The sequence below is a fragment of the Aegilops tauschii genome, chromosome 2 (assembly GCF_002575655.3).
Source record: "Aegilops tauschii subsp. strangulata cultivar AL8/78 chromosome 2, Aet v6.0, whole genome shotgun sequence".
In the NCBI taxonomy this organism is placed as follows: domain Eukaryota; kingdom Viridiplantae; phylum Streptophyta; class Magnoliopsida; order Poales; family Poaceae; genus Aegilops; species Aegilops tauschii.
Window position 1 is genome coordinate 638717580 of NC_053036.3, and position 10924 is coordinate 638728503.

At 45.3% G+C, this 10924-nt stretch overlaps 1 protein-coding gene across 3 annotated transcripts; it reads left to right on the top strand.

The window, feature by feature from the left end:
- The first annotated feature begins 6692 nt into the window (after window positions 1-6692).
- LOC109763349 (uncharacterized) lies at window positions 6693-10924 on the top strand. 3 transcript variants are annotated; one of them, XM_040400186.2, is made up of 7 exons: window positions 6694-6881; window positions 7021-7090; window positions 7184-7292; window positions 8551-8612; window positions 8690-9526; window positions 9694-9923; window positions 10044-10924. In XM_040400186.2, the coding sequence occupies exons 5-7, from the start codon at window positions 9439-9441 to the stop codon at window positions 10764-10766; spliced, it is 1041 nt and encodes a 346-aa protein (XP_040256120.1). In that variant the 5' UTR covers window positions 6694-6881; window positions 7021-7090; window positions 7184-7292; window positions 8551-8612; window positions 8690-9438; the 3' UTR covers window positions 10767-10924. The 3 variants fall into 3 exon arrangements, 2 of the variants coding, with proteins under 2 accessions (XP_040256120.1, XP_040256122.1); XM_040400188.2 differs by having other exon boundaries at window positions 9774-9923; XR_012203628.1 differs by lacking the exons at window positions 8551-8612; window positions 8690-9526 and having other exon boundaries at window positions 6693-6881; window positions 9774-9923.

Below are 10924 nucleotides of genomic sequence, written 5' to 3' on the forward strand. Positions count from 1 at the left end.
CCGTAACTTGAGGATTATCCTCTTTGCTGCACAGAAAAATTACGTCCTGGAAGCACCGCTAGGTGTACCACCTGCGCCAGCAACTGCAGACATTGTGAATGCCTGGCAGTCACGTGTTGATGACTACTCGATAGTTCAATGTGCCATGCTTTACGGCTTAGAACCGGGACTTCAACGACGTTTTGAACGTCATGGAGCATATGAGATGTTCCAGGAGTTGAAGTTAATATTTCAAGCAAATGCCCGGATTGAGAGATATGAAGTCTCCAATAAGTTCTATAGCTGCAAGATGGAAGAGAATAGTTCTGTCAGTGAGCATATACTCAGAATGTCTGGGTATAATAATCACTTGATTCAACTGGGAGTTCAACTTCCGGATGATTGCGTCATTGACAGAATTCTTCAATCACTGCCACCAAGCTACAAGAGCTTCGTGATGAACTATAACATGCAAGGGATGAATAAGACTATTCCCGAGCTCTTCGCAATGCTAAAGGCAGCGGAGGTACAAATCAAAAAGGAGCATCAAGTGTTGATGGTAAGTAAAACCACTAGTTTCAAGAAAAAGGGCAAAGGGAAGAAGAAAGGGAACTTCAAGAAGAATAGCAAGCAAGTTGTTGTTCAGGAGAAGAAACCCAAGTCTGGACCTAAGCCTGAAACTGAGTGCTTCTACTGCAAGCAAACTGGTCACTGGAAGCGGAACTGCCCCAAGTATTTGGCGGAAAAGAAGGATGGCAAGGTTAACAAAGGTATATGTGATATAGATGTTATTGATGTGTACCTTACCAATGCTCGTAGTAGCACCTGGGTATTTGATACTGGTTCTGTTGCTAATATTTGCAACTCGAAACAGGGGCTACGGATTGAGCGAAGATTGGCTAAGGACGAGGTGACGATGCGCGTGGGAAATGGTTCCAAAGTCGATGTGATCGCCGTCGGCACGCTACCTCTACATCTACCTTCTGGATTAATATTAGACCTAAATAATTGTTATTTGGTGACAGCGTTAAGCATGAACATTATATCTGGATCTTGTTTAATGCGAGACGGTTATTCATTTAAATCAGAGAATAATGGTTGTTCTATTTATATGAATAATATCTTTTATGGTCATGCACCCTTGAAGAGTGGTCTATTTTTAATGAATCTCGATAGTAGTGATACACATATTCATAACGTTGAAGCCAAAAGATGCAGAGTTAATAATGACAGTGCAACTTATTTGTGGCACAGCCGTTTGGGTCATATCGGTGTAAAGCGCATGAAGAAACTCCATACTGATGGACTTTTGGAACCACTTGATTATGAATCACTTGGTACTTGCGAACCGTGCCTCATGGGCAAGATGACTAAAACACCGTTCTCCGGAACTATGGAGAGAGCAACAGATTTGTTGGAAATCATACATACAGATGTATGTGGTCCGATGAATGTTGAGGCTCGTGGCGGATATCGTTATTTTCTCACCTTCACAGATGATTTAAGCAGATATGGGTATATCTACTTAATGAAACATAAGTCTGAAACATTTGAAAAGTTCAAAGAATTTCAGAGTGAAGTTGAAAATCATCGTAACAAGAAAATAAAGTTTCTACGATCAGATCGTGGAGGAGAATATTTGAGTTACGAGTTTGGTCTACATTTGAAACAATGCGGAATAGTTTCGCAACTCACGCCACCCGGAACACCACAGCGTAATGGTGTGTCCGAACGTCGTAATCGCACTTTACTAGATATGGTGCGATCTATGATGTCTCTTACTGATTTACCGCTATCGTTTTGGGGTTATGCTTTAGAGACGGCTGCATTCACGTTAAATAGGGCACCATCGAAATCCGTTGAGAAGACGCCTTATGAACTGTGGTTTGGCAAGAAACCAAAGTTGTCGTTTCTTAAAGTTTGGGGCTGCGATGCTTATGTGAAGAAACTTCAACCTGATAAGCTCGAACCCAAATCGGAGAAATGTGTCTTCATAGGATACCCAAAGGAGACTGTTGGGTATACCTTCTATCACAGATCCGAAGGCAAAACTTTTGTTGCTAAATTCGGAAATTTTCTAGAGAAGGAGTTTCTCTCGAAAGAAGTGAGTGGGAGGAAAGTAGAACTTGATGAGGTAACTATTCCTGCTCCCTTATTGGAAAGTAGTTCATCACAGAAACCAGTTTCTGAGACACCTACACCAATTAGTGAGGAAGTTAATGATGATGATCATGAAACTTCAGATCAAGTTATTACTGAACCTCGTAGATCAACCAGATCAAGATCCGCACTAGAGTGGTACGGTAATCCTGTTCTGGAGGTCATGTTACTAGACCATGGCGAACCTACGAACTATGAAGAAGCGATGGTGAGCCCAGATTCCGCAAAATGGCTTGAGGCCATGAAATCTGAGATGGGATCCATGTATGAGAACAAAGTATGGACTTTGGTTGACTTGCCCAATGATCGGCAAGCCATTGAAAATAAATGGATCTTCAAGAAGAAGACTGACACTGATGGTAATGTTACTGTCTATAAAGCTCGACTTGTTGCGAAAGGTTTTCGACAAGTTCAAGGGATTGACTATGATGAGACCTTCTCACCCGTAGCGATGCTTAAGTCTGTCCGAATTATGTTAGCAATTGCCGCATTTTATGATTATGAAATTTGGCAAATGGATGTCAAAACTGCATTCCTGAATGGATTTCTGGAAGAAGAGTTGTATATGATGCAACCAGAAGGTTTTGTCGATCCAAAGGGAGCTAACAAAGTGTGCAAGCTCCAGCGATCCATTTATGGACTGGTGCAAGCCTCTCGGAGTTGGAATAAACGCTTTGATAGTGTGATCAAAGCATTTGGTTTTATACAGACTTTTGGAGAAGCCTGTATTTACAAGAAAGTGAGTGGGAGCTCTGTAGCATTTCTGATATTATATGTGGATGACATATTACTGATTGAAAATGATATAGAATTTCTGGATAGCATAAAGGGATACTTGAATAAGAGTTTTTCAATGAAAGACCTCGGTGAAGCTGCCTATATATTGGGCATCAAGATCTATAGAGATAGATCAAGACGCTTAATTGGACTTCACAAAGCACATACCTTGACAAAGTTTTGAAGAAGTTCAAAATGGATCAAGCAAAGAAAGGATTCTTGCCTGTGTTGCAAGGTGTGAAGTTGAGTAAGACTCAATGCCCGACCACTACAGAAGATAGAGAGAAGATGAAAGATGTCCCCTATGCTTCAGCCATAGGCTCTATGATGTATGCAATGTTGTGTACCAGACCTGATGTATGCCTTGCTATAAGTCTAGCAGGAAGGTACCAAAGTAATCCAGGAGTGGATCACTGGACAGCGGTCAAGAACATCCTGAAATACCTGAAAAGGACTAAGGATGTGTTTCTCGTATATGGAGGTGACAAAGAGCTCATCGTAAATGGTTACGTTGATGCAAGCTTTGCACTGATCCGGACGATTCTAAATCGCAAACGGGATACGTATTTACATTGAACGGTGGAGCTGTCAGTTGGTGCAGTTCTAAACAAAGCGTCGTGGCGGGATCTACATGTGAAGCGGAGTACATAGCTGCTTCGGAAGCAGCAAATGAAGGAGTCTGGATGAAGGAGTTCATATCCGATCTAGGTGTCATACCTAGTGCATCAGGTCCTATGAAAATCTTTTGTGACAATACTGGTGCAATTGCCTTGGCAAAGGAATCCAGATTTCACAAGAGAACCAAGCACATCAAAAGACGCTTCAATTCCATCCGGGATTTAGTCCAGGTGGGAGACATAGAAATTTGCAAGATACATACGGATCTGAATGTTGCAAACCCGTTGACTAAGCCTCTTCCGCGAGCAAAACATGATCAGCACCAAGGCTCCATGGGTGTAAGAATCATTACTGTGTAATCTAGATTATTGACTCTAGTGCAAGTGGGAGACTGAAGGAAATATGCCCTACAGGCAATAATAAGTATTATTTATTTCCTTGTATCATGATAAATGTTTATTATTCATGCTAGAATTGTATTAACCAGAAACATAATACATGTGTGAATATATAGACAAACAGAGTGTCACTAGTATGCCTCTACTTGACTAGCTCGTTAATCAAAGATGGTTATGTTTCCTAGCCATAGACATAAGTTGTCATTTGATTAACGAGATCACCTCATTAGGAGAATGACGTGATTGACTTGACCCATTCCGTTAGCTTAGCACTCGATCGTTTAGTATGTTGCTATTGCTTTCTTCATGACTTATACATGTTCCTATGACTATGAGATTATGCAACTCCCGTTTACCGGAGGAACACTTTGTGTGCTACCAAACGTCACAACGTAAATGGGTGATTATAAAGGTGCTCTACAGGTGTCTCCAAAGGTACTTGTTGGGTTGGTGTATTTCGAGATTAGGATTTGTCACTCCAATTGTCGGAGAGGTATCTCTGGGCCCACTCGATAATGCACATCACTATAAGCCTTGCAAGCATTGTGACTAATGAGTTAGTTGCGGGATGATGTATTACGGAACGAGTAAAGAGACTTGCCGGTAACGAGATTGAACTAGGTATCGAGATACCGACGATCGAATCTCGGGCAAGTAACATACCGATGACAAAGGGAACAACGTATGTTGTTATGCGGTCTGACCAATAAAGATCTTCGTAGAATATGTGGGAGCCAATATGGGCATCCAGGTCCCGCTATTGGTTATTGACCGGAGACGTGTCTCGGTCATGTCTACATAGTTCTCGAACCCGTAGGGTCCGCACGCTTAAAGTTACGATGACAGTTTTATTATGAGTTTATGTATGTTGATGTACCGAAGGAGTTCGGAGTCCCGGGTGAGATCGGGGACATGACGAGGAGTCTCGAAATGGTCGAGACGTAAAGATCGATATATTGGACGACTATATTCGGACTTCGGAAAGGTTCCGAGTGATTCGGGTATTTTTCGGAGTACCGGAGAGTTACGGGAATACGTATTGGGCCTTATTGGGCCATACGGGAAGGAAAAGGGCCTCAAGGGTGGCCGCACCCCTCCCCTTGGTCTGGTCCGAATTGGACTAGGGAAGGGGGGCGCCCCCTTCCTTCCTTCTCTTTTTCCCTTCCTCTTTTCCTATTCCATATGGGAGGTGGAATCCTACTAGGACTAGGGAGTCCTAGTAGGACTCCACACTTGGTGCGCCCCCTCCTAGGGCCGGCCTCCTCCTCCCTTGCTCCTTTATATACGGGGGCAGGGGGCACCCCATGGACACACTTGATATACGATATTTTAGCCGTGTGCGGTGCCCCCTCCACCAGATTACACCTCGATAATACCGTCGCGGAGCTTAGGCGAAGCCCTGCGTCGGTGGAACATCATCATCGTCACCACGCCGTCGTGCTGACGAAACTCTCCCTCAACACTCGGCTGGATCGGAGTTCGAGGGACGTCATCGAGTTGAACGTGTGTAGAACTCGGAGGTGCCGTACGTTCGGTACTTGATCGGTCGGATCGTGAAGACGTACGACTACATCAACTGCGTTGTGATAACGCTTCCGCTGTCGGTCTACGAGGGTACGTGGACAACACTCTCCCCTCTCGTTGCTATGCATCACCATGATCTTGCGTGTGCGTAGGAATTTTTTTGAAAGTACTACGTTCCCCAACACTACCCCCCCCCCCCCCCCCCCCCGCGCATCCTCGTCCGCTATCGCCATGGCCCGGTCATTTGCTATATGTGCTATCGGAGGCTCATGCTGGCCCGCTACACCCGAATCGGGACGGAGATCCATGACGTGGAAGCCTGAGACAAGCCCGGATTGATGTGGGCAAACCTCCAAGCTCACCTGAGCGCTCGGAGGAAGGGATGGAGGAGCACGAGGAGGATGGTAATCCCATGGCCATGTGGAAGTCGCCATGGAGGAGGTGTCGGTGGAGGAGCCATCGGTGTCCGAGTTCAGCATGCTGTAGGCGAGGCAACACTACGACTGGGTGCTGGTGGAGGTGGAGGAGAAGGAACTAACGCCTGCACCAGTGGAGGAGGCATAGGTGTCCACGTTCAAGCAGCTGCTGGCGGACCACAACCTCCAGCTCCTGGATAGAGGACCAACTAGAGGGAAGCGTGTGTCCGAAGTTGATGTCACTCCCATGGTTGCGGCGGACCCCGACGAGCGTCTACGTCAACCGAGTTGTGCTTGCCTCGTGAAAGCGCCCGCTCCATCCGTTGTGAGCGTTGGTAGCTCTACGTCAATGAGGTGAAGCGCAATCGACACTTCGAGGGCTTGGATGTGAAGGACGACGATGCCTCGAAGCAGCATGACAATGCTGCCAAGAGGCCTTCGTCGTCACCTTCGCCTCGTTCAGGCCAGACGCCAATGACGACGAGGCGGGATTGTCACACATCGTCCGCTAGTTGATGATTTTTAGTTGTTTTAGGGTTCTTTTGCCTTGTAAAAATTAATCCATAAAAAGAATGAAAAGTAGGTGTGCATTTTATTTGGTGACTACAGTAGGATGTTCACGGACATGTCTGAATGTTCGTAAATGTTTTGTGTCGTCCATTTGATGATCTGTGTTGGAGCTCGCCTAGGTATCTCTAGTCCGGCAGGAAAGACTAGGATAGAAACTAGGCATTTGGTAGAGAAAAAAACTAGAAAAAATCAATCAAAACTGCGGGATTGGAATTGGATGGCCCAGATCTTGTGGAGTAGTTATTTTTTTCTCAGCATCCTTCTTCGTGTCCCCTTTGCAGCACAGCACTGGCCCTGAAATTCCCCAATAATTTCCCTTTCGCTTGCCGACGGCGACGGCGACGGCGGTCCAGATCCGTTGCCAAGCTCCGCCCCCGCGTTGTGCTCGTCGCATCCTCCCAATCCGAGGCCCCGGCATCTCGCGTTCAGCAATCCTGTGGTGGGTTCCCTACCTCCCTCCCCTTCCCCTCTCAGGATCTAGCAGCACCTTGTCGGCGGCAAGTCGGTGGTGGGCTCCTCGCTTCCTTTCCCTCTCAGGCTCACGCTCAGGCTCAGGCTCAACGTTTTTCTTTCTGCAGCATTCTTTAGTGGCATTGCTCATTACTTGAAGGCTTTGCCGTTGTTAACATAGACTGGGATCATCTTAAGGTGCGTACACTAGTTCATTAATTAGAGTACTAGTATTTTCTTGATAAGTATCCTCTCAGGCTCAGGCTCACGCTCAAGTTTTTTTTTATGTAGTGCTCTTCAGTGGCATTGCTCATTACTTGATGGCGAGGCATGACACCTATGATTGACAAGGAAACTCACAAGGCTTGCCGTTGTTAACATAGACTGGGATCATATTAAGGTGCGTACACTAATTCATAATTATAGTACTGGTATTTTCTTGATAATTGTCCTCTCTGCCTAAACTATTTTAGCCATGCTCAAAAGGTAGTATTTTTATTTAAGTTGCTTGAGAAAGAATGTGTTTGAGGCCAACTTGTATTGAGGTTAACATATGCTACCTCTGTTCACTGATGTAAGATGTTTTGCAGTACTCCCTCCGTCCGAAAATACTTGTACAAGAAATGGATAAAAATGGATGTATGTAGAACTAAAATATGTCTAGAACTCTAGATACATCCATTTCTCCGACAAGTATTTCTGGACGGAGGGAGTATTTCTTTTCTGTTTTGCATTCTTGTATCTATTACATACTTCTGTATAATCTATCAGGTCCGTTTGCATTGTAAATTTTTAAATAGACGTGACTATGTTGTTTTGCTGGTTTGGTAGGCTGAAGTACGAACCATAGATTCATGTTTTGTGGCTTAAAGTGTTTCATAGTTTCTGTTCTTTTTGTGGTTATTTAGGAGTAAGAACAAATTGTACTTATTCGAGAGTAAGAACGAAATAGCAAGGGATATGAAATCACTCTGCTCTTTGGTCCAGATACCCCCACATAATGATGACCTGTTCTTTTACCCAAATCACCACAAGTATCATCATATCTTTGTGTCTTAGGTAGCTATAATTGCAAAGGGCCCAACCAATAAGAGGTGCTTCAAGGCTATTACAGCAGTGGAAATCATCACCTTCCGTGCACATGAAAACATTGTGGCCTGCACTTGTAGTGCTGCTGTCAGCAGAGTTGTGTGCGTTAAGGCAATGGTGAGGCATAAGACATAATTAGCAGGAAATTTCTATGGGAGGAAGCAAATGGCTGATTGTTTTGACCTACTTGGACTTGATTTGGGATAGACCTTCAGTTGGTAACCAGCCATTGAACTATAAAACTTTTATATAATATAATATCAATACATCAGTACAACCATTTGTAAGATGCGTGCATTAAGCAAGTCTTATTGGGATGTATGAGCTGTTAAACTTGACTTGAAATGAACTTTGTATTTAACAAAATAACGAGAAGTTGGAACTTGCAAAAACATCAAATTGCATCTTCACTTTTCTGATGATACAAGTGCTATACGGTATTCTTACGCTTCTCTCTTCACTGGTCTGATATATGCCTCTGAGCTGCAGCATCAAGTTGTTACTTTTCGTCATCTACGAGTTAGCAAAAGAACTTCAATTGCATTCAACCCTAGCATTTTGTGGTACAGATACTTACTAATTAAGCAGCAAACCACTACTACAAGCAATTATTTTGAGAGTGAGACGAAAGGTATGGCCACCCCACACCCACACTGATGAGCCCAAAGTTTTCCTAGAATCACTCAGGAAAAAAGAAACCTCTTTCAGGGAAACCCTAAGCTAGGACCAGGCGGCGGCGAGAGAAACCACAAAAGGCGAGCGACGGCGGGTGGCGGGCTGGCGGCCCGGCAAAAGAGGGAGATGCAGAAGGAAGGGGAGATCGTACAGTCTCGTCCCAAGAAGAATCGAGCTGACCTTGCTGATGAGCTCGAGTTCTTCACGGAGCTCCGCAATACGCTGATGAAGGAGAGGTTTGATTCTTCCAACTCCTACTGTAGATTGGACACACAGAAGGGACTTGGTTTTGTCAGCAATCGTATCAAGGTCTTGCGCAAGCGTCTGGGGATAACCGCCGGAACTGCCCACAGTTCCCCCGCGATATCTGATCCGACTGACCCCTTGGAGAAGCATGTGAATGATCTCGGTTTGACGATAGGAGCAGATCCAATTCAAGATGATTGTGATGGTAGTGCTGATGGCTGCGGTGATGAGGAGGAAGAGGATGAGATGGAGTGGGGCAAGCCAGCCATGGAGGAGGAGGAAGTCCGAAGGATCACCGGCCCTACACCAATGTCGGAGATTGATGCAGAGGCAGTGATGGAGGCAGATGTCCAAGTTACAGATGTATCAGAGAATTTGGTACTCAAACGGTCAAACCTAATCCCATTCTCACCAACACAACGGCAAAAGTGCCCATAAACGATGATGGCCATGCTCAAGCTGACGTTGATGGTGTCGACGACGATGAGATAGACAGGGGCAAAACAGAGCAACAATTAGCCAAGGAGGCCAGGGCGATGGCCATTGAGAAGGACATGTTTGATTTCTTCCGTCATGACTGGGAGACTGCGTTTAGCCGGCGCAGCGGCCACTTCCTTAACAAGAGTGAGTAGTAACTAAACCTGTGGCTTTGTTTCCTCACTCTTGTTTCATTAGTTTACCTTTACCGATCGTCCTTCCTTAACAAGTGAATAGGGGATTTACTCTGGGAAAATCTAGTAGTACGTATCAGTTCATGTTAGATTTCTCACATCAGATTTACTTGGGTGCAGCGACACTGAGTTCCATGCAGTTTACAAACTTGGCACCTGGGCGCATCCCATGCGGTGCTGACATAGAATCTGTCGTGCAGATCTTCTCCTTCAAGCTCATGGAAGTGAAAGGCGGCTTCAAATTTCCATCGTCCGTGTATGGGGTGGTCGCTGCTCGTGATACCGCGGACTACAACCGTCACCTTCTCTTCTTTTGTGATAGGAACAACTCCCAAAAACTCACTCAAGATGTACGGTTGCTGGTGTATTAATTTGCTCTCCATTTTCCTTTTGGGATGTTGCTGCCTGTGTCCTCCCTTGTTGAGTATTAATCAGTGCGGTGCTTGATATGATGATGATTTTGCACGCAGGATCCTTATCTGCGCCTGATCGGCCTGTCTCGTGCGGTCTATGAGGTCCAGCTTATGGTGAAAGGCAGCGTGAAGTCTCGGGACAGGCCGTTGATCACCGATACATACCGTCAAATCCGATGTCGTATTGGTGTATCCACGATCTGCTTTGAGAACTGCTTCTGCACGACGGAGTTACGACCGGAGCGATTTCTAGGTTCGGTCCAGGCCACCATCTTGGGCGTACGTGTCATCAAATACGGCGGGTTGTGGCCTTTTGGACATGGTGTTCGGGTTGCTTGCTCCCCGGTATCACGGGAACTTGTGGAGGACAGTGATGGTGAACTCAAGTACGTTGCCGAGCCTTCATCTGGGGAAATCTTGCTGCTTGATTCAAAAGATGGGAGAAGACCTGCGAATTCAAATGGATACCTTTATCTGTCAAGGCAAGTTGTTTCTGTAGAACCAAGCGGACACCTGGAAGTTGAAATACAGGCCTATGCACCACCCGGCATTGTCCCTGCAAAAGCTCAGGTCTACTTCGATGCCCAAGAATGCAACATAGTTCGTGGTAGATGCTGCCTCCTCGGTGCTGAGGTGGAGATCTCTGTTGCTTGGTCCCGTCTTGCTTCGGACATGGAGATGCTTGCAGCTATCGAAAGGGATTTTGAAAGGGACGAACCAGAGGTTGCGTTCACACAAGTAGGACTGAACGGAGAGCCTGACACCGAACGAATCTTTTAAGAGCTGCTCCCTATAGTAGTATTTCTGCATTGTGTTTGGCTCTATATGCAAGGTGTCCAACTATGACTTATGCTATGTATCTGCATCTGGTTATATATGTAAGATGTCCAACTATAACCTGTCCAACTAAGACTTTTAAGCATTTCTGTGTTGATTAA

Excerpts from the sequence above, each read along its gene's own strand:
- LOC109763349 (XM_040400186.2), top strand. The coding sequence starts at position 9,439 with ATGGCCATTGAGAAGGACATGTTTGATTTCTTCCGTCATGACTGGGAG. Across the intron at positions 9,527-9,693 it reads CGGCCACTTCCTTAACAAGA|CGACACTGAGTTCCATGCAG; the intron begins GTGAGTAGTAAC and ends ACTTGGGTGCAG. Across the intron at positions 9,924-10,043 it reads CCCAAAAACTCACTCAAGAT|GATCCTTATCTGCGCCTGAT; the intron begins GTACGGTTGCTG and ends TTTTGCACGCAG.